The sequence below is a fragment of the Purpureocillium takamizusanense genome, chromosome 2 (assembly GCF_022605165.1).
Source record: "Purpureocillium takamizusanense chromosome 2, complete sequence".
In the NCBI taxonomy this organism is placed as follows: domain Eukaryota; kingdom Fungi; phylum Ascomycota; class Sordariomycetes; order Hypocreales; family Ophiocordycipitaceae; genus Purpureocillium; species Purpureocillium takamizusanense.
The window spans coordinates 366,095-391,291 of NC_063069.1; the positions used below are offsets into that span (position 1 = coordinate 366,095).

The 25,197-nt window shown below is 58.8% G+C and overlaps 7 protein-coding genes across 9 annotated transcripts; 2 read left to right on the forward strand and 5 right to left on the reverse strand.

The window, feature by feature from the left end:
* Nucleotides 1-2,867: 2,867 nt before the first annotated feature.
* JDV02_001926 (uncharacterized protein) lies at nucleotides 2,868-4,241 on the reverse strand. The gene has a single exon (XM_047982900.1). The coding sequence runs from the start codon at nucleotides 3,636-3,638 to the stop codon at nucleotides 2,904-2,906; it is 735 nt and encodes a 244-aa protein (XP_047838870.1). The 5' UTR covers nucleotides 3,639-4,241; the 3' UTR covers nucleotides 2,868-2,903.
* Nucleotides 4,242-5,251: 1,010 nt separating this feature from the next.
* Nucleotides 5,252-8,047, reverse strand: JDV02_001927 (uncharacterized protein; the record flags this gene model as incomplete). Its single annotated transcript, XM_047982901.1, has 3 exons — nucleotides 7,648-8,047; nucleotides 7,121-7,582; nucleotides 5,252-7,060 (listed from the first exon to the last, which is right to left on the reverse strand). The coding sequence occupies exons 1-3, from the start codon at nucleotides 7,984-7,986 to the stop codon at nucleotides 5,252-5,254; spliced, it is 2,610 nt and encodes an 869-aa protein (XP_047838871.1). The 5' UTR covers nucleotides 7,987-8,047.
* A 2,961-nt stretch (nucleotides 8,048-11,008) lies between these two features.
* JDV02_001928 (uncharacterized protein) lies at nucleotides 11,009-11,257 on the forward strand (the record flags this gene model as incomplete). The annotated part of the gene is made up of 1 exon (XM_047982902.1): nucleotides 11,009-11,257. One exon carries the CDS (start codon nucleotides 11,009-11,011, stop codon nucleotides 11,255-11,257), a length of 249 nt encoding a protein of 82 aa, XP_047838872.1.
* A 3,092-nt stretch (nucleotides 11,258-14,349) lies between these two features.
* Nucleotides 14,350-16,909, reverse strand: JDV02_001929 (uncharacterized protein). The gene is made up of 2 exons (XM_047982903.1): nucleotides 16,241-16,909; nucleotides 14,350-16,113 (listed from the first exon to the last, which is right to left on the reverse strand). The coding sequence occupies exons 1-2, from the start codon at nucleotides 16,759-16,761 to the stop codon at nucleotides 15,012-15,014; spliced, it is 1,623 nt and encodes a 540-aa protein (XP_047838873.1). The 5' UTR covers nucleotides 16,762-16,909; the 3' UTR covers nucleotides 14,350-15,011.
* Nucleotides 16,910-18,125: 1,216 nt separating this feature from the next.
* On the reverse strand, nucleotides 18,126-21,363 carry CHL1 (RNA helicase). 2 transcript variants are annotated; one of them, XM_047982904.1, is made up of 4 exons: nucleotides 21,168-21,363; nucleotides 20,617-21,075; nucleotides 19,862-20,566; nucleotides 18,126-19,798 (listed from the first exon to the last, which is right to left on the reverse strand). In XM_047982904.1, exons 1-4 carry the CDS (start codon nucleotides 21,333-21,335, stop codon nucleotides 18,332-18,334), a joined length of 2,799 nt encoding a protein of 932 aa, XP_047838874.1. In that variant the 5' UTR covers nucleotides 21,336-21,363; the 3' UTR covers nucleotides 18,126-18,331. The 2 variants fall into 2 exon arrangements, with proteins under 2 accessions (XP_047838874.1, XP_047838875.1); XM_047982905.1 differs by having other exon boundaries at nucleotides 20,617-21,363.
* Nucleotides 21,364-21,613: 250 nt separating this feature from the next.
* RPL28 (RNA helicase) lies at nucleotides 21,614-22,913 on the forward strand. Its single transcript, XM_047982906.1, has 4 exons — nucleotides 21,614-21,704; nucleotides 21,862-21,970; nucleotides 22,033-22,122; nucleotides 22,310-22,913. Exons 1-4 carry the CDS (start codon nucleotides 21,673-21,675, stop codon nucleotides 22,526-22,528), a joined length of 450 nt encoding a protein of 149 aa, XP_047838876.1. The 5' UTR covers nucleotides 21,614-21,672; the 3' UTR covers nucleotides 22,529-22,913.
* A 169-nt stretch (nucleotides 22,914-23,082) lies between these two features.
* Nucleotides 23,083-25,069, reverse strand: CDC7 (Non-specific serine/threonine protein kinase). Of its 2 annotated transcripts, XM_047982907.1 has the most exons (2): nucleotides 24,496-25,069; nucleotides 23,083-24,443 (listed from the first exon to the last, which is right to left on the reverse strand). In XM_047982907.1, the coding sequence occupies exons 1-2, from the start codon at nucleotides 24,803-24,805 to the stop codon at nucleotides 23,224-23,226; spliced, it is 1,530 nt and encodes a 509-aa protein (XP_047838877.1). In that variant the 5' UTR covers nucleotides 24,806-25,069; the 3' UTR covers nucleotides 23,083-23,223. The 2 variants fall into 2 exon arrangements, with proteins under 2 accessions (XP_047838877.1, XP_047838878.1); XM_047982908.1 differs by having other exon boundaries at nucleotides 23,083-25,069.
* Between the last annotated feature and the right edge of the window lie 128 nt (nucleotides 25,070-25,197).

The following is a 25,197-nucleotide window of genomic DNA, read 5'->3' on the forward strand; positions in this document are numbered from 1 at the left end:
TTTCTGTGACATCTAGCCTATCAAAATCCGCAAACATTAGCATACACATTCTTTATGTGTGGCAGTAGAACAAGCTTTTCGCTTTTGCCAATCCTTTTCGAGGCAAGGACAATGTAGATATTTTCTCAATGGACTATCATGCCAGACGGGGCATAGTCATATGGCAACCACCCTTGGCTACATGTACGCACTTGACCTTCAGGTATCGAGTTGCTCCGGCTTATAGAACCTGGCGGCACACTGGATTCTGTCTACACGTAAAGTGTATGGCCGCACAGTTCCTCGTTTGATGCCACATTGTCTAAGCGTAGACATCCATGACGCAAGGTTCTCCAGAGGCCACAGTTCCTTGTCGGCCTGTCCGTAGAGGCTGTTCAGCTGCGAGGCGCCTGCCGATACGGCAAGCTCAAGCCACTCGACGCTTCCCGGACTCGGTAGTGGCACTGGAATCTTTTCAACCTTTGTGTCAGTCAGGTAATATGACCCGAGCGAGCCAATGGTCTGGATAATAAGCGACTTACCTTTGGAAACTGCTTGTGGGTAATGTTCGAAGCCCCTTCAACGCAATCAGGCACGATTTGCGAGTTGGCGAGTTCGGACCTGGCGGCAAGAAGGCTGGCATAGATGCCAAGGATTGAACCAAAATATTTCATGACGTATGGGTTTTGTGATATGGCGAGATTGAATGTATTGTGGGCATGAACTGTTGGTCCCTGCTACGTCATTGCTTCGAGAGAGCTTGCGGGAGAGGCAACTGACTTTTATAGAGAAACGCAAGTCTTTGATCCACACTTCAGTCGTACGATTCCTTCATATAAAACGACTTGGCTTGGAATCGCGTCTCACCAGTGCTGTCACTATCCCGTGCTGTCATGGCCCGCCTGGTATTGTGCATCCGGTGCGTGTATGAGGAACTCGGTGGCTGGCGGGCAGTGAGCATCGAATCAATACTCCTCCAGCAATACCCCGAGCATCTGACTTGAGTGAATCCGCTGGTTTGATCCGTTGTATGTAACGCCACTTATCACCGTCAGCATCCATTGTCAAGTTTTTACCCAGGAACCCGATGCTAGCAGTGCACCATGAGACCGTGGCAAGAGACGCATGAACTCATGTACGTTAGCAGCTCGAACCCGGCAGACGCCATGCGCCGGCAGTAGAGCAAACAGAGAAGACCCAAAGCACGAGCAAGCCCCATTCTCGACTACCCATGTATTTGGTCCCCGTATTGTGATGTGTTCCTGAGGGGCACGCAGAGGGCGCGGTTCAGGCTGAAGATGACGGCTCCCACGTCAACATGCATCCTCCACCATGGGATTGAAGGCTTTTATGGTCTTACGTATGGGCACCACATCAATGTTCCTGCCGGCTGCCTACAGGATTTCCCAAGTCTTCGACCTCTCGGGCCCTGTGAACCGACCACCCAACCAGCTCTTTCGGCCGTGTACCGGGGTCCGCCGGCCCCACACGGAGCCGATCGGGCTTGCCGGGGTGGAGGTGAGGGGGCGGGCTGATGCGGGTGGCGCGGGCATGATTGGCCATGAGCCTTCATGATCCAGAATGACTCATTTTGGCTCATGCTCGCTCACTCTGAGCAGCACGGCTCGCGACAGTGTCAACAGCCTGAAGCTACACAGTGTTTCGGGTTCGCTGTGTGTGCTTGGTCCGTCCGTCTTTCAACAGCCCGCCCGACGCGACCCGCCCGACGCACGCAGTGGCGAGGGATTGTGCGGCGACGACCCATCATCTTGGATGGGCAGAATACTTTCCACTTTATATCTGCGAGTTGCGAGACATAATCTCATTCAAACATGTTGCTCTTTGTCGTCTAGTGCCGGTGAGAGCACAGTCTGGGCCCGTATTGATGAAAGCCCGCGCGCCACTGGGGTCCTGTTACGCCAGCTGCAGCCCAGTGAGGCTAAACGGTAGCTACACAGGTGGTGCGGAAGAGTGCATGTATCCGCGTGCCGTAAGAAAACATCGGCAGAAGAGCATCACCATGATTCATCCTCACTCACTCTGGCGATGTTCCCCCCCTTCTCTCCCTGGAAGAGATGAAGAGAGCAGGCCTTGCGGTCGTCCCCTGTCTCTGAACGCCGCAAAACACGTCCCCGCGGCCTTTTGACCGGGTCCGTGTAGCACGGGGAGCGGTATCCGATGCCCAAAGAAGCAATGATGACGAGCGTTCATGGGAACAGGCCGGGATGCGCGTGACGGATATGAGCCGTTGAGCAGAGGAACAAGGTCGCGATATGACGACGGAATGAGGGGGTGCTGGTGATACAGGGCTGCAGGGCAACGTCAGCTCCCACGTATATAAGCCCATGTCGCGATGTTTTCTTGCTACACGTAGATCATGGGTTGCAATGAATGACCAGACGACGGGGCAACTCGGTTGACCCAAGAGGTGGCGGGCTATGTTTCAACAGCTGCGAAGATTCGATCTTGTGCAGAGACTCGGTCGGTGATCAGTGACCCTGCTTGTTGCTTGAGGGTCCCAATTCCCCAACGTAAGCTTCCTCTCCTGTACCCCTCAGATCATTGGGTCCGACGCGTATACACATGGGCACCACGGCAGCAGTGATGAAAGAAACGGAATTTGATGATTACTGCAATGAATTATCACGCAATCAAAGGAAGAGAATCGACATCGTCTGAGTTGCTTCAACCCAAAAACTTGCTTTGCCTCGCTTAAGTTAGCCCTGGGTGCTAACACTGAGCATACAGCAGATCACTGTCTGGTGGCATGGAACCAGTCGAGAAGGCGGAACACACGAGGGAATGAGCTTCAAGGCAGAATATATGACAATGAATTGTTAAAAAAAAAAGACTCAAATGATGGCTAAACTGGTAAAACAAACAAAACACGCTCTTGTTGCTTTCTTTCTTTGTACAATTCCTCTCTACTTCCGAGCCAGCATCTCACGCAATGCCTCCACCTCAGCCTCACGTCTCGCCAGCTGCAGCTTCAGCTCATCCCGCTCACCCGTCACTTCGCCAAGGGCGTGCTCGAGGTCCGAGATGCGGTCGAGACGCTTCTGGCGATACTTGCGGGCCGCCATGGTGTTGCGTTGCCGCTTGAGGACCGTCTGAGCGTCTTCATCGACAGGGGGCGAGTCCGACTGCTTGCGCTTGTTGGAGCCGGTGCTGGACGGGGAGGTGGCGGCGAGACCGCTTTGCGGCTGCTGCTGCAGCTGCTGCTGATGGTGAGACTGTGTGCGAGATAAGGCATGGACGGAGGATGCTGGCGTGGCGGAGGTTGAAGAAGAGGAGGAGTCGACCGTAAGGGTGGCCGCGTCAGGTGCTTGTGCGAAGAATGGCTGGTGGTGATTCGCGCGGGTCGTGGTGGTGGTGGTGGTCCTGTTGCTTCGGGTGATGTGGTGATCCTGCAGGGGATGAAGGAGGCGGGAGATGCCATGGTGCTGGAGGCCGGCTGAGGCGCCGCCCAGGAAGGCGTGCTGGTGGCTGTCGTGGGCAAACAGGTCGTGGTGATGGTGATGTTGAACGTGTCCATCACCATCACCTGGAGAGTCTGCAAGCGGCTGCTGCTGCCCACGGGCATATATAGCCGAGGAGGGCCTACCGCTCGGCTCCAGGCCGTGACTGTGCACCGGGCCGAAGAGCCCCATGGCGGCCATGTCCTGTTCGTCAGCGGCGGCAAAGGGCCCGTCCGTCGGGCTCAGACCGAGGATATCCTGGATGAGCTGCTCCTCGGGGGATGACTGGAGCGAGGCGCTGTTGGAGGTGGGTGCCGACTCGAGAAAGTCGAGCGGGCTGAGCTGGAAGGGGCTATTGTTGTTGTAATCGTTGTCATTGACGAACTGATGTTCTGAGTACAGCCCCGACGCGGCGTCTTCGTCCAACGGCCAGAGAGAGGAGGAAGAGAGGGAGGAATCGAGTAGGAGCGCAGCAGCAGGATCGGCGTCGTCGTCCCCAAGGTCGTATGGGAGGAACAGGGACCACCACGGCGGTTCGTTACCAGGGTGGGTCTGGGATCTTTCGCTGCTGCGGCCTGAAGAAGCCCACGATCTGCTGGCGAGCTGCGACTGCGGTGTTGTCTGCGGTCGCGTCCATTGGCTCAAGGTACGGCGCCTCTCCCTCGATCTGGAGAGGCAGGTGCGTCTTCTCCTTTATATGGAGGAAGAAGTGGTTTTGGGGGTATCAGGAGACGGAGGAGAAAGTTCCGTTCCCTTGGTGGGCGATGAGAAAAGTTGCTGGTCGCTTCGTGAATGAAGCTGGTGATGATGGAGGAGGAGGAGAGGAGAGCCGGACGTTTGAAAGGGGCCTGGCATCCAGCCTTTTTAAAGCAAGTGATCGTCTCAGCGGAAGGGGCATAGCTCAAAACTGTCGCACTGTGGAAGGTCTTTAGGTCCCAGTTTTCCCCCTCTCCCGCAGTACACGGTCGCCCGCCCGTGCCTTTCTTTCCCCTCATGCCCCTAGCGCGAGGTGCAACCCACCACTGCCACGCCCCGCGGCGGGCGAGATGTGAGTCACAGCCCTTGTGCGTTTCACTCGACATGTTTTCCCGGTCGTATTCGCAATGTTGGCAATTGCAATTGGTCCTCTCCGGGAGGGGGTTCTCTGTAGGCCACCCAAGCTGACGCCCTCAGCGGCCACAGAGTCGTCTAGTGGATCTCGGCGTGTCCGCTGTCACCCAGCCCAAGAAGAATTAGAGAGCAGCAGAGCCTCTGGACAGGGTTTGTGCTGTGATTGGGGAAGGGGGGGGGTCCCGCGAAATCTGATCTGCGTGGCGCAGCGGGTGCGGCCAGCCGTTCCGAGACGGATCACCATTGACTGCTACCCCCACCACTCCTGTTATTAGAGCGCCCGGTATTCCTTGATCCAGTATAAGTGCGGACGCCTGCTTGTGGGTTCGAGAAGGGAACCTGGGAAGCGAGTCTTGTGTGTGCGCTTACAGGTCGTACAATTAGTAGGTCGTACGACATACGACGTAGCCCAGCTGATGGGCTTTCACACGGGCTCTTTCTTCTCTTGCCCAGTGGCTCAGTTGAGCCAGAGTTGCGAGACGTGTCAGACTTGGCGTGTGCCTTGCCGTTCTGGTTATCCACAAGTGTCGGCAGGCACACTTGGGTTCAGTTCAATGCAGCAACCAGTCAGTGTCTCCTTGGGAATTTACTTGGTGGCCTATTCTGTACATTGTATCACAACCCCATCGCCCCAACTCCTTGAAACGTTGTTGCAAGTAAAGGCTTGCACCGCAGGCCTACTAACCGCTCATCACACATGGCTTTCACATGGCCTCCCGTCGCGGATCCTGCACCCGAGCCAGCTCCAGCATCAGCCTATACACATACACGGCCCTGTCCTCGGCCCGCAGCGCCCTCGCCGCCCACTCCCTCCCCTCGACCGCCACCGCGCGCGCCCTCGCCCGCCCCGTCGCGCTCCCCGTCAGCCAGCTCACGAGCTCGGGCAGCTCCCCCATGCCCAGGCTCACGGGAACGTAGTGCACCCACGCGGCGAGGCGCTCGTCGTGCCACTCGCGGAGCAGCGTCTGCTTCAGCGGCGCCGACCGCGACGCCAGCAGCTTCCCGAACCGCCCGCTGATGCCGTTGCCGTCCGTGTCGAAGGCGAGGCGCGACCGCAGCGCCGCGTCCTTGTCCGCCCATGGTCGGGCGCGGAAGTAGCTGCGCTGGGCGCCGCACGCGCGTCCGTCGCATTGGAAGATGCGCGTGAAGGATACGTCCCACAGCCGGCTGTTGAGGAACGACGATGCTACGCGCCGCCGGATCGGGAGGCCGTCGGCGCCGCTGCTGCTGCTCCTGTCCTCGCGGAGGTACCAGTGCCTGCCTCCTCCCCGTCTGCTATCGAGGCCCTGGGCGAGCGCCACGAACCGTTGCCGATGGAATGACTTCCACAGATCGCCGTCGGTGCCCACGGCATACCCGCCTGTCGTCGAACCCGCCCAGTACAGATTGTTATGTTTCGTATCCCACGCGACGTCTCGAGACTCGTCGTATAAGAATTCGCTCTCGTTATACGCCGGACTCGGGAAGAGCACGTCGCCCATGGTCGACAGCGCCCCCGTGGAAAGCACCGGCACCGCCCCATGTAGGACCGTTAGCGACGTCGGGCTCGCCAGCAGGCCATGCAGCCTGCCATATCTGCGGCGGTGGTGCTGGCAGAGGTCCTTGTCCCGTTGCGTGTCCGTCACGAACGGGATGCCGTATGTGTCGAGCACCTTTTGCCCGGTTCCCTCCAAATGCTCCCCCTGTCGCTGCGGGCAATTCCCTACGAGAACGTCCCACGCGGACTGATGCCCAAAATGTTTCGCCTCGATCCGCTCATGGCCGGTAGACTCGGAAGCATTCGGCAACATCACGCGCGGCTCGTCAAGGTGGTTGACCAGGAATTGGGCATCCGGGATGGGCCCTCGCACATGGACGTCCCCAAGAGCAAGACTCAGCGACTCTCCAATGTGCCTGTCAAACTTCCGATGCTCGTTGCGACACGTCGTGCCGCCAGTAGCCCCTTTGAACTCGCACGACCATAAGTTCACGCTGTCGGCGACGACTGCTTCCCGCATCGCCTGCCGCACCCTCTTTCCGCTCAGTTTAAGGAATGGCGCAACAGCCTCGTGTATCATGTCGAAGTCGTCGATGATCGGTGAGTTGTGCGCGGTCGCGTAGTTGAACCACGACTCGAAGCCGGGCGGTGGGCTCATCCCGTAACGGCGCCGATACTCTGTCGCTGCGGCAGTATAATTCCTCGACTGACGCTCAAGCATCGCGTCGAACTCTGCTCTCGCGGCGCGGGCAAGCTCCTCAACCGGATGACTTTCGCCTGGCAAAAGCCTCGTCGATATGTAGATGTCGTATTCGTTGGCCAAGAAGGGCCAGGCCGGTATCAATGCGAGCGCCCACAGCGCTCGAGTCTTCTTGGCATTCCAAGGAAGCAGACAGATGGTTTGGCCTAGTGACAGTATTGATAGAAGGACATGGGATACGGCGTATAATCCAGATATCTGGATGTACGGGCTGCGAGTCGCCGCAATCGAGAAGGTGCCGATGGTCGTAGCAATGCACCACGGCGAGAACCGGGTCTTGCAGCCTCACAGGTCAGCAAAATCATCATTACAGTAGATTCAAACGCGATGTAGTACCGTTTTAAAGATGAGGAGCCAGCTCAAGGCCTTAAACAGACCAACGACCACCATTTGTATCCAAGGGCCGTTCGGCGCCTGAAAGACGAATGTTCGAATCGACAGCGCAACAACCAAGGCTGGTACAATTCGGAGCGCCCATGGCAACGCCACCTCTTCGATATCGACATCATCGAACGACTCACAACTCTCGGGCTCTCCATTTTCCACTTCGACAGTCGTGCTGCCGGGAGTCTGTGACCTTGCGAGCGCGAGATAGGACGCGTAGAGTAAGCCTAGAACAACGAGGCACGTAGCCAAGGAAACAAGGCCTGTCCCGTTGGAGCGCAAAAGAACGAAGCAAGAAACCGCTGCAAAGAATGTGCTTGTCGGTAGGGCGAGGGGGCTCAGCAAAGACTTCTGGGTATTGTCGAGGAGTTTCGAATGCTGAATCTGGCCCAGGAGCAGAGGCGTCAGGGCGGGCTGGACATATTCACAAGTCCGTTAGCGACCGACCGATCACCTTTGGAGAAGCAGGAACCGCGTACAAAGAGAACAACAATGTGTTCCTCGGATCGATAGCAAGCTGAGACTGTAACGGCCAAAGCAAACAGAGTGGCGGTCCGTGAAAGACAGGGAGGGGCAGGACTCGAGGGTTTCGCGGCAAATTTAGAATGAGGCCCGTCGGTCAGACCATATTGGCGAAAGATCTTAACAAGAAGGGGAAGAGCAGCCCAGGCAAAGACTTCAGACGACAGCTCGACGTCTCGCGCGGCCAGCCGTTGCGCGAGAGCGCCACACAAGAGCGCTGCTCCCGCGACGGCAGCGACGGGGCGCGAGTCCATGTCCCGCAGCGGATGCTTGTTGGTAGAAGTAGTATCATCCATGAAGGAGCGCACGCGGCGGGAGCGGCCGCCCACGAACCGGCAAAGGCCCAGTCATGGGGATGGGGATGGGCAGAAAAGGACATACTGGAGGCTTCGAGGCGGCGGCGGGGAGGCGGGAGCTGCATGGGCGGGACGGATGTGACGCGGGAACTCGAGGTGCTCCTCAGCTGTGTAACGCAACGCATTGCGCAAGAAGCCAGCAACGGCCAGGGGGGGCGGGAGGATGGTGACGGTGCATCCTCCTCCAGTACAACGCACAACATAACCCCCCCCCCCCTACCCCCCCTTCCCAGTCAAACTGCTGTCTCTACGGAGTACAAGGAACTGCAACCAACTATTATCCAAGCAGAAGTGCGAACGAAACCCTGTTACGTACCACCAGCAGGGACGGGGGCCGGACAAGGGGGTGAGTCTGATTCGCAACTGCCGGGGACGTGATGACGCGCGACTTGTTGGTCGGAGACAGAGAAGAGGCTTCGAACCAACAGATAGTCGGAGTAGTACCATCAACGGTCACAACGAGTCGTCGTCGGTCGGTCGGTCGGGTCGGCGACCACCCTTGCTGGAGCCTTGCGGCGCGCTGCGCAGGCGGGCACCGGGATTTAAAATGGGTCCCGCTGCCGGCTGTGCATTCTTTGGGCCATGAACGATGCCGATCGTGGGTCTGATGTTTGTGTGCGCCTCAAGAAAGAACCCGTGGCTTGCCGTGGCTCGGCAGATGCCCCCTTGTCCTTAGGGGCTGATGAGCGGCCTCTGATCTTCTACTGCTACGGCGGCGGCCTCTTCCTAAATCGATATGGTTGTCTTACACGTAAGTATCCCGATGTCAGCCTCTCGCACTTTGCTTTGAGACTTTTAAATGCAGTGGCTCTTGGAGGCAGTGGACGAAGAGTACGGGGGTAGAATGTTGTGGCGCCTGTGAGTAGCTCAATGATTAGGGGAGAGTTACGAAAGTTTTTTTTTTTTTCAATTCTTTTTCCTTTCCGCAAGCGAAGAAAAAACGGAGATGAGGAGATCTTGGGGCAACTAGGCCGGGGAAAATGAGCACCCGTTGCACAGAGGGCTGTTGGTTCCATCCGTTGTGAGTGAGGCTGGTCTGGTGGCGGCAGGCTCCAGTCCCCCCCACACGCACTCTTCAGATCAATTCACTATTGGCATGGGGTGGGGACACTTCCCGATTTGGCAATAAAAGGTACCGGTGAGCTGCTTACAAGGTACAAAGTTGTCTAGCTAACCAACAGCTATGGCCATGCCCTTCGTTGCGTTGCGCTGTTCGCCTCGCCATTCCCATCACCACATAGTCGTACTGTTCTTCTTCGCCAGCGTGGCCAGCGCTCTTGCACAATACTACCACGAGGGGCGCACTCGCGAGGGGGCCAGCAAGCGGCACATGTAAGAACTAATTATATATATCTTCATCGCCCGATCGCAGGGCGCGCACGAGACCCCGCCAAAGTCCCGGGCGTTTGCAGGTGGAGGTGAACATTGAAGCCAACATGTCCGATGAAGAGGCCGATGAGACGGCTGCTTGTGGCGCAGACTGGAAATCCGGGGCCCCAGCACCGAATTTCTGCTTACGCCTCATGCGCTGAAGATGTGTGCTTTTGGTTCGTTTCATGATGCCTGGCTGCTCACGTGCGAGTCTATTCGCGGCACGTCAAAGGGTGTTGTCCGGGCCGGGAGAAGTCCTATTTCCTTCTTATGTACAAAGAAAGGGGGGTTCCGACGTACTGATATAGCCGCCTCCAATTGCAAAGGATACATCGCAAGGCGACCGTTGACGACACTAGACTAGCGATTACGCGGCATCAGCTAACTATATGCTTTACATCTAGCGTTAAAAAGGCACCACGACCCCATCATGCCGATTTCGCGATAGCTGCCAAAGGCGAACATCTATCATGACCTCACGACTTTGAGGCAGCAGCAGCGTGCCGGAGGTGGCCCGTGAAGGCTCGGGTCCGACTCACCTTGTCCGTTGAGTCCGGTCTCGGGGCCTCGTGACTAGGAGTCTTGAAACACACATGGCCCGAGGCCTGCCACGACGCCGTGCTTGCAGCAGGCGCAAAGATCGCGCGTTGGCGGCCACGCACATGGCCAGGTGATGGCATTGTTGGCGCATGATGTCATTGAGCACGGCACTCCGAGTGTTCCCCGGGCGGACACGACGTCTTTATACGTAATGATTTACAAATGGTAAATAAGAAGCCATCGTGTCCCCGTTCCCGAAGGTGATGGGGGGGGAACTGGTGTTGACCTCACCTTCCAGAGACTGTTTTTGTCCGTGTTATTTGCGCCTCCGTCGCCAGCATCCGCGCCGATCCGTCGGAGTATCAGATGCTTTACACTCTCGCAGACTTGGTGAGAGAGGTACAATTCTGAGATGACTGTGGCGTTTCTCCGAAGGCTATGTGTACCTACCCGCCCTACAGGCGTCGAAGATTCCCGCCTTGAGCAGTTCCAGGAGCGTCCAGAGCCTAGTGCCGCCTGGTCATGCTCACAGACCCCGGGATTTCTACCGGTCTGATGATGCCATCGCAAGGAGGAGCCCGCAGATGCCCGCACGCCTGCCAGGGTTCGCAGGCGTATCCAAGCGGGCACACGAGCCCACGGTGACGAGGGCCTCTCCGCCTCATCTTCAGCTGCTCGATGGTCAAAGCGACTCCGGGGCCCCTCACTCTTGAGCCAGGCTTACCAGAAGGCTTCACTGATATCGGTATTTCGCCGAGGACTGTTCACAGGATCGCGTCCTGATACCCATCCCCATCTCGCCGAGGCTTCCCCACGTCTAGGCTCCCCCAGATGATGTGCTGAGCCACCACCGCGCGCGTGACGCACGACCCTCGAACAGACGAGTATAATAAGGGCATCAGCTCGTCGTCCCGAGGGGGAAAGAGGGGTGTGGGCAGACAGCAGACATCAAACCGCCACACGACGCTGCGCAGACGCAAACGCGAACACAACGAATAAACTCTCTGTCTCTCTCTCTCTCTTTCTCTCTCCGCTCCACACACGACAAACGATGAAGGCGCACGCGTTTATTTCCGTCTCCCTTCTCGCGATGCTCCGCGCTGCCGAGGCGTGCAAGTGCTTCCAGGGCACCAAGGTCATGGAGGTCCAAACAGACTACTGCTGCCTCGAGAAAGGCGGATACCCCACCAAGGACCATGACTGCCCCGCGTCCCAGATATCCGACAAACTGTCGGCCTTTGCGACCTGCTGCAAAGAGGAACACTACACGTCAGACTGCAAGTGCCCCAGGGGCTGCTGATGGTGACGAGGTCCATGTCGCCGGCGAAGGGTGAGACGCGATCGGGACCAGGCGAGAGCTTGCGGCTCAGCAGCAATGTTTTGCCTATCTAGGCACCCTGCAGCGTGCTGTGCAGGAGGATTGCGGCTTCGCAAGACGTGAATGGACGGGGGACAGACAACCGAGCCGGTGTGCCCGAGGACTGGAGACGCCCATCGGTCAGCGCCGCCGGGAGAGGAATGCGTCAGCCATGGCAGATATCCTTGCAATGATATAGGGGTGGAGCAACATGTGAGCAACGACTTGACGACACTTTCGGGTTTCACCTTTTCTTATTTGGTGGTTTCGCACGCCTTAGCCTGATTCGTTCTCGGTATACAGTCCCCGGCTGGAGCTGGAACTGCTGTGCCACAACGGCGACGCGCCTCAGGGAGAGGATTCTATGCCGTCCGAGGAACTTTAGGTCCGGTCAAACGCTGGGCCGCTGCATTGAGTCGAATCGAGTCGAGCTGGCCTCGAGAGGATGGAACCTTTGCTTCTATGCAAGCGCTGAGTTCGTCACATGCGCCATATAGGGCCAATAGCTGAATTATGTGCATGGAATACGGACTTGGTCACGCGCACTGGCCTCATTTCAACAAAGACAATTAATACATCATGGAGCTTCTTTGGGTAGGAGCATGTCCTCCGGAGGATTCGACTGCCTTGCACCTTTTCATTGAGTCAATTGATGTTCAGAAAGCGGCCACTCCGTCCACCAAGAGGTGAGCGCCGATGCATTTCGGGGTTCTCCATCACCTGACAGTTCAGTTCCTATTCTCGAAGCCGGCCTAGATAGACCGGTATAACTTTTATCCATTCTTCGTCCTCGCACGATCGATTTGTGTCTTCTTCACACGGGCAACCATGTCAGCAGTCGGAATCCAATGCAGAATGCACGCCCAAATCACATGCTGTCGACTGCGAGCATATCGCGGTGGCGGCTGCCTTTCCCATCACCACGCAGCCAACGGCATATCGTGATGAATAGAAGTATTCCAAATGTGTACCCGTTTGTCTTTCCGCTCTCGTCAAGCCACGGGCGTGACAAAAGGCCCCCTCGCGGACAACACCGTAGGCGTCATGCATGACAGATCAATCAATGCTGCAGGAGCCCAGATTCATCACAGCAGGGGTTCTCTGCTGCCGTCATGTGACGGCGGAGGTAAAGCAGGTGATTGATGCGCTGTTGAGTTGGCTACGAAGCCATTTAAGGGGGGACGAGCAATGAATATAAAAGAGTCGACAATACGTTCGACGACGACATTTCTCGAATTACCAAATCTCATCACCCCATTTTTTCCATCACTGTGGCTATACTACTTGTTCAACTGCTATCCATCACAAAGCACACATCATTCGCAGTCACGATGAAGTTCAACATCGCCCTCGCTATGATGATCAGCACCTACTACAATGCTGCCAACGGGTGCCGCTGTATCTCAAGCATCGGGGATAACCCCGAAGCCACAAAGGCCTGTTGCGAAGTACTCGGGTTCCAATTTGGCGGTACATGGTGCTTTACCAAGGGCTATTATGGCACTGAGAAATTTGCGAATTGTTGCCGCAGCTATAGCAGTCGATCGGACTGTCGCTGTCCTATAGGCTGCGACGAAGGTAATGAGGAGCCTGGGGTATGATCAAGAGACAGACAGGCCAAGTCCCTGACGACCGGCGAATATATGCGGGGAGGTATCGACGCTTCTGAACAAGTTGTTAAGTATGTTGGGAGGTTTTCAGGCTTGCTCAAGTTTTTACAAAATCGCAATACGCAACGTCGCCAAAAACAAAATGCAAATGCTCGAGTGCTTGTTCTCAGTTGACGCTGCCTAAGACACTCCTCCTCACATTCGACTATGATTTAAGGCGCCTCTTCGTCTCGGCATTTACCAAGCAAAACACGAAAGATCAGTTCAGTTCCCTAGAAGTACAGGACTGCGCACGACGGATATTCGGTAGGCGTAATTGCCCTTCTGGGGTCCAGAGGGTGTAGACTGCGTGAGGAGAGGCCGGAGTCCGCCCATGAAGGCGAAGCAAACAAAGCATGTACGTATTTATAAGATGAAGCGCTGCCGTCTCGTGGGATATGGTGTAAGGGTCAATAACGAGGTAGTCATTTCATGATCAGGGAGCCAATCAAGTGTCTTTGGACACAACAGGCAACATAACCTTCCTACATACCTATCCGTTGGAAGGACCTTCCCGAGACCAACTATAAAAGCGGCTACCAGCGGGTATAGACATTGCCAGCATCATGTCCATAGCCGGACCTCCCACGCTACAGCACACCGGGGAGTTTAGGCTGTGCCGTGCGCGCGCGTCTCACTGTCGGAAAGGGGGAGGCTCAGTCCATGTCAGCACACAATGACAGAGACACACGTACAGAGTCAGAGAGAGGTAGAGAAAGTCGACGGCGCTTCGCAGTCAGGAAAAGGAGTCTTGTTGCGCGAGAAATACAATGCCATGACGAGCGGGTTTGACCATCACTGATCCATCAAATATCCCACGCCCCTATGAGAGCCGGGTGTTGCTGCTACTGCACGCTGCCGCGTCAAGTGCTGAGCAAATATATACATGGTCAGCGTCTCTCCTCAACGCGGGCCACTCTCATCACATCACATGCGCATGCAGCTCAACTTCATCCCGTGCATTACCTCCCTCCAGAACAGTCATTTCATTTTACACAGAACCAACTCCACAGAACGCCCACTCGCCACAAACGATAGAAAACTCCCTCTTGTTGTTAGCAATCTACCACTCGACGTGCGTGCTAATGAACTATACTACTGCGTACCAACCAACGTTCACCTGCTGATTCCCAATTCCTAAAGCACAAACAAAACGGGAGCCGCCAACCTTGTTGCCTGCCAACACAAGCCCAAGCTAACCCCCCCCCCCCCCCGGGTCAGCGCCGCCTAGCCTACCGGCCGCGTTGCCTGCCCGCAACATCCCCCGAGCCGCCCACTACCTAAAAAAGCCGTCCCCTCCGCGTCGCTCCCGGCAGGCAAAACCACCTCAGCCAGCAGACCCCTCAACCTTCTACTAATCCACACGACACGAACAAGGTAGCCAGTCAGAGAAGAAAGCTGCACGGCGCAGCTCCTCGTCCCCCGAGACATTTGACACTCACCTACCCGCCCTGCCGCAGCAGCTGCTTGCTACCATTTTTCTTTTCTTTTTTTTTTCTCCAAATTCACCATTCGTTAGGCAACCGTTGCGTGTAACGATGGCTGCACGAAAGGTGAAGCAAATGGCGGGGGGGGGGCCACACGACCTGGGGCGCAGGGCGGCTCGCGAGCTGTACGACGACAGCCGACCACATAAAAGCATAACAGCTCAGCAGTTCCCCTCTTCCGACCGCAGTTCCAGAACAACGAGACCCTCGAGTAGTACGTTTGTACTTATGTACTCGTCGGTACTCTCCTACACAGCACGACAGCGTCTTTTATGAAATCACAGTCTGGCCCGACGCACAACGACTGCGTTGTTCGCCTTATATACAAGTGGCGGGCATCTCTTCTTCCTTTCGTCGCCGCGGCCACTGCCACGCTTCCTTGGTACAGATTGCATCCGACATCATGTACAAAGGACGTGTACAATACAAGCCCTTGGGGACCATCAAGACTTGGCCGCCGACTTGAGCTCTCATCCCGCCCCCCTCGGCTTCCAACATCGACTTGGACTTTTGACAGTCCCTCCTCAACCACCCCTCGACGTGCTCGCAGCCGGACAGACATCACCGCCCTGTCCACCGCTGCTCGAGATGGCGCAACGGCACGTACACGAGCGCCGCCAGCACAAAGGCCACCTCGAAGCCAATGTCGCCCGACTTTTTGGCAATGGGCCCCGTCCACCACACCTGGTCCATGCATGGCACCACGAGGCCGAAGCACGCAACGCCCGCCGCCATGGCCGCCGCCCCCCACGGCAGCCGCGACGCGTCGCTCCAGACGGAAGCGTCGTAGGCGACGGCGTAGGGCAGGCGGCGGCGAAAGGCCAGGTGCTCGGCGCCGACGATGCCGACAAAGGCGGCTGACCAGTAGCCGATGAGGGCGACAAAGTTCTCGAGGTTGAGGAAGAAGTCGTTGACGGCGGTGATGGCCACGGGGATGACAATGGCCGTGATGAGGATGCTGAAGACATACCGCGGCACGCGCGCCAGCCACGGCACCAGCGTCTGGAAGTTGAGCGTGATGGCGTAAAAGGTGCCGCACGTGTTGCCCAGCAGCGTCAGCGACAGCACCACCACGACGAACTTGCCGAAGCCGCCAGCGCTCGCCAGCATGCCCGCCAGCGCGCCGCCCACCAGGTTCTCCTCGTACCGCCGCTCCCAGTCGGGGTTGTTGGGGATGGCCCCCGCCACGGCCGCCCCCAGCGTCATGAGCAGCACCGTCGGCACCAGCAGGCCCCAGTACGTGTAGTGGAAGACGCGCCACCCGGGCACGCGCGGGTCAAAGTACGTCGTCAGGTCGCTCGCGATGGCCGCCCACGGGATCTGGTAGCTGGCCACAATCATGCCAAAGTTGAGCACCTGCCGCGCCGATGGCGACGCGGCCGGCTCCGTCTGCCGTGTGAGGCCCGATCCCCCGACGCCGGCCGTGATGGCAATGGCCACGAGCGCCACGGCGAACGCGTACGTCTCGAATATGTGCAGCACCTTGAAGCCGGCAAACGAGACGAGCAGCGACAGCAGCGCGATGATGATGATGCCCGCGTTGGGCGTCAGGTCGCCCTCGGATACGGCCGCGAGGCACTGCCCGCCCACGACGCATATAATCACGGTGAAGCCCGTCAGGGTCGCGAGGTTGAGGAGCACGGGGATCGAGACCAGGTATCGCCTGTGGACGCGGCGCACCACCATGTCAATGTCAGCCAGCAGGCCTACCGGAAGCACACGCCCGAGTCGAGAGGATGGAGAGACGGGAAGAAGAGAGGAGGACAAGACAGAGAGTTCATGGCACGCACCCGAAGCTGTACCGCGCCTGAATCATCTGGCGCATGCCCGTCTTGGGCCCCAGCACGGCCAGGGCCCCCGGGGCCAGCGTCGACAGCAGGCTGAAGAAGAGGATGACGAGGGCCGAGTCGCGCAGGCTCAGGCCGTAGACGGCCGGCCCCAGCATGCCAAAGGTGATGCCGAGGATGTTGGAGTTGATGGAGAACCAGACGGTGAAGATGTTGAAGAAGCGCGTGTTGGTGCGCTGCTCGAGCGGCAGCGGGCGGATGCCGTTTTCCTCGACGCGGCCCATCCGCAGCACCTTGTGCATCAGCGACGGCGGCGACGACGAACACGATGAGGACGTTGAGGATCCTGCGTCATCGTGCCTATGGCCGCCGTCGCCGGGTGCGCGCACGGGAGGAGCTTGCTGCTGCTCCTTGTTGTGGTGATGCGCATGATGGTGGTGCTGGTGCTGGTGATGATGCCCGCCGAGGCGCTTTTCGGCGACGGCATCCTCCGACGGCAGCCCGTGCTCGGGGTCGGCGGCCATGGCTTTGCTTGTCGTCGTCGTCGTCGACGAGCAGCAGCAGACGGGGGACGGGGGACGGGGGTCTGCGAGCGATGCAGAGCGCGGGGACGGAAGGGGAGGGTGACTTCAATGAACGATCCAGACGTAGGCACGCCCTCGAGCGACGATGAGGATTCGACTCGGCGCTGCCAAGTGGTACCTACTACCTACCTACCAGGTAGTAGCGGCATCGAGTCCCGTCACTGGAGACAGACTCTGGTTCATTCAATTGGTAATACTGCCCGTGGTAGGAATAGGTGGAGTGCAGCCACCACCACACCAGCCCAGCCCGCCCGCGGTTCAGGCCGGCCAGCGCCGGTCCGGTCTTCCATGCTACCGATGTTAGTACGATGTACCGCTGCAAGAAATCGTTTCTTCAGCGAGCGCGTTGCGGCCGCGCCAGTCGGGCGAGTGCCCGCCCGCTCGCCCAGGCGCCGCTGGCCAATGTGAGTAGGCGCCGTTCCTCTGGTAGTGGAGCCCGACTCCCACCTGGCCTGCAGTGGGCATCCTTCATCGGGGCACCTCTAAAAAATCCCACGGCCGGTCCAACCACCGCTGGGTTTCTAGGGCCTCCAGTTGCACTGATGAGCCCCGCGAAGCCCACTGTCCGGACCTGCCAGTGAACGGGCAGAGGGAAGGCACCCGCGGACAGCAGAGGGACGGGAGGGAGCCCACTTTGGACCCTACCCCCATCGCTCTTCACGTAGCGCTATGCACGTTGCTGAAGAAAAAAAATCTCGGTTCAACGTCCATCATCGGTCCCGCTAGGCGAGATTTTTTGCGTTCAGCCGAGGAGGAGGGCCGTGCGTCTCCCTCCCCAGGCCGTGTAGGCACCGACCAACAAACAAAGACGTCAAGGTGCGTGCTGCTGGTGTTGTTAGTGAGCACCGGCCGCCCACAGATGGTCGACGAGTGACATACTATCGCGCTCGCATGTTCTTTCCCTCCCCGTGTCTCGAGTCGATGCTACCCTACGCTTGGGCACCACGTCACCGAGCACTCGAATCCATGGAGCCAAACCTACAATCGGTTGCATATAAACCAGGGAAAGTCGGATACTAGCTGCTCGCTGTCCCCATGACGGGCTTTTCGTCTACGAACTTTGGGTAGTAGTCGTTTTCATAGCTGTTGTCATCCGCAGGTACAACAACCTACAAAGTACGCACCGCCTTCTTGCACCCGTGATTCGACTTGGGATTCCATTCGCTCAGCGCCAGCCTGAGGAGGGTGTCAGATCGACTGGACCTACATCATTACCCAGGAGAGAGCATGGATGGGTCCATCGGTGGTCTGATGTTGGCCACCCATCATCTCGTCGTATCTGCACCACTTCTTTACGTGCTGAGTACAGTATACATGTCTGCGGGAGCCCCCCTTTCGCTCTAGACCCCCATGTCTCGGGCGGGATCTGAGATCCTTGAACGGATCCAAACGCCATCCTGCAGCAGGTCGTGCCTCCTCTAGAGGTCAAGGCCGACCCCCATCACCCGTGGTGGTCCGTCAACCCGCCATGCGTGCACATCGGCAGCGTGCCAAAGCCCATCATCATCAATCAGCCTGCCGACCCCTTCACGTCCGTCTTCCCCGCCGCCTTGCCGCGGAAAAACGCAGACAACCCACCCATCAACCCCCCGAGCATCTCGCCGTCCGTCGCCGTCGCCGTCGCAGTCGCCATCGTGGAGGGAGGACCCATGCCGTCGCGGATCCACCCCGGCAGCTTCGCCCGGATCCGCTCCGTGCCGTACCGCCGGTCCGCCAACACAATCGCGGCGTAATCGCCCCGGTGCCGGATCGCCCGCCCAATGCTCTGGTTCACCGCCCGCATGCACGCGTTCTCGTAAAAGTCCCGCGCCGCCGCCTTGGCCCGCCGTACCGCCTCTTCCTGGCTGACCCTGCGTGGCCCCTGGTGGCTTCTGCCTGATTGTGTCATCGTCGCCGCCGCCGCCGCCGCCGTCTCTGTCTCTGTTGCACCCATCGTATCTGTTGTGTCTGCCGGCGAGGTCGTCAGCGCCGCCAGCGTCGTCGTCTCAATGTACTCCATCTTGGCCTTCCACTCGGGCGACGCCGCGTTCGGGTACGGCAGCCCAACCACCACAACGCAGCGGCCCAGCCGGTCCGAGAAGTTGATGCCCTCGGACATCTTGCCGCCCACCACACTCAGCAATAGGGCCCCCCGTCCTGTGCAAGTCTGCGGCTTATTCTTCTTGCCATCATCTTCGGCCTGCGTGCTGGGTCCCAAGATGGCTTCCGAGTACTGCCGTAGCACGTCGTCGCTCGACCCCCCTCGTGTCTCTTGGAACACTGCCTTGCGCGCCTGCAGCCGCTCCCAGAGAGTGGTCGTCTTGTCGCCTTTCTGTTCCCGCCACGCCTTCACGAGTTCGTCTAGGTAACCGTAGCTGGGGAAGAACACGACTACACCATCCGGCACCACCGCGCACATGTTGAGCACAGCGAGCCCTAGCTGCTCCATGAGCGCCTTGTCACCTCGCCGCTGGAAGCTGAACTCGAGCGGCGCACCGCCGGGCCGCGTCCCCGCGAGCACCCGCACGCACAGGTTCTCCCGCGGGATGACGTGCCCGCAGCTCAGCGTCGTCACCTTGGGCGCCGCCAGTGAAGGGAACAGGTGGTTCCGGTAGTCGTCAAAGGGTGACATGGTGCCGCCCGCGAGGATCACGGCGCGGGCACTCGACGCAATCGACGAAAACGCGTGTGTCGGCGACAGCAGCAGATACGAGAGCTGCACGTCGCCGGTACCTTTTTGGTAGAAAATACGCCCCTCGGAGCTGGGATTGGTGAGCGCCACGAGCAAAGACACCAGCGAGTGTAGGACCGGCGAGCTAGCCTTGGAAGCAGTCGCTTTGCCGCCATCCTCCCGTGCTTCTTCCATATGGGCCGCGTAGCCTTCAATCTTGTACGCCAGCTTCGACTCTTGGATGTATTGAATCAGGTCGTACATGTTGATCTGGTCGATGCCCTTGGGCCGTGTCAAGTCATTTGGGTCGACAATGCCATGCTCGTCCTGTGCACCCATTAGTACAATCCAAGTAAGTCATCGATCCAAATTCGGGGCGAGTGAGCCGACCTTGAATCTCTTTGCACCTTCCATCCACTCGCTTAGTCCGTCAATGACTCGCCCGACCCGTCCCACATTCACACGGTTCTCGCCTTTGAGCTTCTTTCCGAATCGCTTCACATATACGCCAAGCATGCCGCGGCCTTTGCGCAAGTCGCTCAGTTTCAGCTCCGCCGCATGAACGTTGGCCACAGCGTCCATGATGTTGTGCGCCTCGTCGATGATCACCACATTACCCTCCAGCTTGATCCCCAGTGCATCTCGCGCGCTCTTCTGGAGGAGCAGTGGGTAGGGCAGCGTGATGATCTCCGCTCCGGGTAACGCTGCACGGGAGGCGTAGTAGGGGCAAACCGCCAGCGACTTGCCCAGCTGGTGCAGGTCCTCAATGTCCGGCAGCGTGGCCAGCGCCGTGTTGCGGAACTGGTGCGTCTGGCTGAGCAGCTCCTCTCTGGGCACGTAGTCGCACTTCTTGCCACCCTTGTTCTGCTGCAGCTCCGCGCACCGGTCGTTGATGGCCTGCACCGAGCCTAGGCGCGAAACCGAGGGATTGATGCAAAGCCGCTGCCGTGACGAAAGGGGAAGCAGTTTGACCGCTTCCGACGCTTTTCGCTGCTCTTTGCCTACGGATGACGGCAGCGACGGCGGAAATGACGGACGGCGCAGTTCTGTGATGAACTGCGACAACTGCGAATGCGTCCTGGACGTATAGTAGATCTACGAGGGTGTTATCATGCAGTCGCGCAGTCACCGGGCGAAAGTCGCACCTTGATCTCTTCCTCTAAAACGTCGTCCTCCCCGTCGCGCTTCTTCGGTGCCCCGAGGCCCATTCTTTCCAGGACCTCGCGCGACTCCTTGCTGAGCCCAGAGAGGGCGTCCCGAGGGCCCGACTCACTGTCGTCGCGGTCATCGAGGAGCCATTCGGCCTCCTCTTCTTCTACGCTGCGTCGCACGCCTCCAGGCGTAAGATCTTCGTCAATGCGGCGCCGTTTGCGCGCCCGGTCCTCACGTACCTTTTCTTTTAGACGGACGGCCTCGAGGCGCTGCTCCCGGTCTTCCCAGCGGCGGACCAGCTCATCTCTCTTGCGCCGGAGAAGCTGGTCAATTAGCCATTGTGGCTCGTCCTTGTATGCCTCGCCGGCGTCTCGCAGCGCTGCTTCATGGCTGGTGGACTTGTGGTTCCGCAGCCATGTCAACGAGGCGCAGATCAGCGAGAGGGATTTGCCCTGGGCTCCGTCAGCAAACGCCTGTGCATCTAGACGCACCGAGCACATAGCGTCATCTCCTCGCAGATTCCGTCCCGCGCCAAGTCACATACCGTGCCAGTCGGGCTTTCGAGGATGCCAACTTGCCCGTCACCCGTCTCGAGCACCTTGTACACCGCTCTCATGAACTGCTCCTGCACATCGTATGGTGTGTACGGGTGATGAAAGTCCAACTCCCCGATCCGGATCGTGGCTTCGTCCACGCCATCTGTGTCATCCATGCTCGTGCATGTCGACGCGTGCCTCACGCAACTCCGCGTGTTCGCACAATGAGTTCATCGGACAGGCCATTGGTGTTTCGCTCTGGCACAGTGGGGCACGTCCGATGAGCTCACCGCGGTGAGACCGCGAGGTCACCTGACCTGAATCCCCACCGTTCTCGTGCACCGGCCACTGGTGCCCACTTCCCACATTAGGGCTGTGCTGCCCTCTCGCCTAACGATTTTCCGTTCCGAGCGTGCCCCAAGCCCCAGCAGGCGCAAAATCATAACCACCCACCTCATCGTCTAGTCTTCGACGCAAAACAACGGAAAAGCGACAACCACCGCAGCCGTCGCCATGCCTACCCGAACCTCGAAGACCCGCAAGCAGTACGTTGAATCCCTTGGACGAGCTGCAACAAGAACGATCTGCCAGCGCCGATTGGCGTCTTTTTTCGCCGTCGGTTGTCTGGCAGCGTCGGCAGCAAAAAATCTCGAAGTCGCCTTCCCACCGTCAGGGCATCATGGGCTAACTTTTCACGCACAGCCGCGGCCACGTCTCGCACGGCCACGGTCGCGTCGGCAAGCACCGCAAGCATCCCGGTGGTCGCGGTCTGGCTGGTGGCCAGCACCACCACCGCACCAACATGGACAAGGTTCGAGCGAACGACGAGCAAGCGAGATCGAGCGACGACGATGGCTGACTCTCGCAATACAGTACCACCCGGGTTACTTCGGTAAGGTTGGTATGCGGTATTTCCACAAGCAGCAGAACCACTTCTGGAAGCCCGTCATCAACCTGGACAAGGTACATAACTCCTTCCAAGCCCCCACGAGCGATGGCCGGGACGATTGGCAGAAGCGACGCGAGTGCGGGCATCAAAAGAGCAACAGCGTCGTCGCTCTTCAACCCGTCGCATCTGGCAATTGCAGCCCGCCATAGCATTCGCGGGGGAGCTTTGTGATTATAGGACACGCGCTGACTTGTTCTTCAGCTCTGGTCCCTCGTCCCCTCCGAGACCCGTGACGCCTACGTCTCTGGCCAGAAGAAGGACACCGTCCCCGTCCTCGACCTCCTGCCCCTCGGCTACTCCAAGGTCCTCGGCAAGGGCCGCCTGCCCGAAATCCCCCTGGTCGTCCGCGCGAGATGGGTCAGCAAGCTGGCGGAGCAGAAGATCACGGAGGCCGGTGGCGTCGTCGAGCTGGTCGCGTAAACGTCTTTCTCTCGTCCTTCTCCAGGGAGAGGGAAGAGATAACGCGTGTGTGTAAACGAATGCATCAACAAAGCGGAGCCAAAAAAGCAAAACAACCATGTTGAGAGCCAACGCACCGAGGAAAGATGACGACGACGGATGAGAGACCGGGAGACGGAGTCGGGGACTTTTACTATTGCTTGCGGGGAAACAATTGGGAGCCGGGTTTTTCTCAACGGGCGGGGAAAAAAGGGAGCGGAGGGACCCCCCCTCCGTTCCTCCCCATTCCGCGTATACACCCGCCAAAAGGCGTGCACTGGCAGGGGATGGGGGTCCGGTCGGTTTCGAGCATTGCATCAGGGACTCTTGAGACGGGAGTTTTGACGAATAAAATCATTTTCGCCCATGCACGGTTGGCCCATGCGTATCTGCTGTCTGGTGATGAGCCTGTTCGCCGGTGTTGGTATTATGTGTTGAAGCGTTTGCCGTCAGGGGGCAAAAGCTATGAGGTGCGCATCATAGCAGTACCTCGTCTTTGCGAATTGGCATCGGGCTTGGACCGCTCGTAACAAACTGTTTGAAATCATCGCTACATCGCATTGCAGTTTTACAGCTAGCGTTAACATATGGTATCGTATGGCCCTCCCCCTCCCCCCCTTTGACCGTCCTAGCTTTAATCCTATCCGCGTAGTATTGTACGTCAAAGACGACAGGCGTCATGTGCGAGGACGAAGGCCCATACTTTCTTCTAACACGGCGTGGAGCTGCTCGGAGCGCTCAATATACGCAATGTCGGCCTCGGAGAACCTCAAAAAGTCGTGCTCGAGCGCCTCGGCGGCGGTGATGCGGCGCGAAGGGTCGAGCTCCATGCATTGCTCGAGGAAGCGGACGGCGAGGCGCTCGTGCCTCGTCAGGGGCTTGTCCTCGCCGCGGCAGGTGCTCCAGAGTATGATCTTCTCCATGGTGAAGCCCTGGGTGCCGATGGTGGGGATGGTGGTCTCGAAGACGCAGCCGTGGAGCAGGCCGGCCGCCTTCATGCGCTTGGCGCCGAAGATGGTGGCGATCTCGATCATGGCCTCGACGTCGTCGGCCGAGTTGAAAAAGGGGAAGCGCTTCGACAGGATGGTGAGGAGAATGACGCCGACGGACCAGATGTCAATGGCCGTCGACTGCTCGGTGCACTTGAAGAGCACCTCAGGGGCGCGGAAGCCTCTGGTGCCGGCGCGGTTGGCACGGCGCGAGGGGCGCGTGTCCGTCTTGGGGTATCCCGGCTGGGCACCGCCGGCGGCCGTGCCCGTGGCCTGGGCCCAGGCAGAGCTGCCCTGGCGCTGCTTGCGGATATCGCGGGGCTCGTGGCATAGACAGGGCTTGCAGTCGGAACCCTCGCGCTCGGCGAGGCCAAAGTCGACGAGGACGCCGTGCTGGGTGGTGGGGTCGTAGAGGAAGTTGGTGGGCTTGATGTCACGGTGAAGGATGCGGTGGGCGTGGACGCTACGCAGGGCGGTGAAGAGCGAGCGCAGGTAGATGACGATGTCCGGGATGGTCATGTCGCGGAAGTAGGAGCGGAAATCGCCGTGGCGGAAGTACGGGAGGATGGCGACGACCTGGTCCGTCTCGCGAAAGGCGGTGATGAGGGGGCAGACCGAGGGGCATCGGCGGAGGTCGTGGAGCAGCTCGAGCTCGTTGAGGATGCGCGCGGGGCTCGACGTCACGTAGATCTTCTTTATGGCGACGTAGCGCGGGCGTCTCGGCCGCCGCGAAGGGGAGGACGCTTGCCGCCGTTGGTGGTTCTGTTGTTGTTGCTGGTGTTGCTGGTGCTGGTGCTGGCGCTTGAGCGGCGGCGGCGTCCACTTGGACGCGTCATCCTCGAGATCCCAGCTATTATCGTAGCGCCCGTACTCGAGGTCCTCGGCCTTGAAGACTGTAGAAAACGTTCCTTTGCCCGGTCTGTCAGCTGGATGCCATGCCATGGTACCAAAGGGCCGTACCCTCGCCGATGCGTTTTATCAGGCGGTACTTGTCGCGGAAGCCGGGAAAGTCCTCGGTCAGCTTGTCCATGTCGGCCTGGACGCTGCTCTCGATCTGCTCCTCGTCCGAGGCCTCATCTTCGTCGTCCTCATCCTCGTCGTCTTGGTCGTGGTCTACGCCCTCGTCGTCCTCGTCCTCTGGCTGGGCGCCGTCGGTGGTGGCTTGCTGGGCGACGTTGTCGTCCTCGTCCATTACCTCCGTCTCCTCGGTTCGGACGTCAACCGCCGGAACAGTCTGCTGGTACATGCTCTCGAAGGACACGGACGCCATGGTGGCCGGGCGGCGGCGTGTGTGTGAGAGAGAGAAGTGTTACTGTCGCCGCGGCGGGATCAGTCCTTGGTTGTCAAGGATGCCTCCCGTCGTCCCTAGTCGGTCGCCGGGCTAGGCAGGGGATGGCCAGAGAGGGCAAGACAAAGCAAGACTCAAGGATGTACACGGGCCAATGCAAAAGAGAGACGGGCAGCTACGTGCAAGGAAGCTCCTGTTGCGTCAATGCGTCGTCTGTAGACACTGGGAGGGGCTGCCTGTGAGCTTTGCAGTATGAAGGGTGCGAGGTGGCGCTGCTGCTGGAAGCTGCAGGGATGGGCCGTTCCAGGGCAGTCTGCGCGACGGTCCGCCAGGGCGTGTCCGTGGCGCTGGAGCAGACGCGCCTCTGCCAGAGC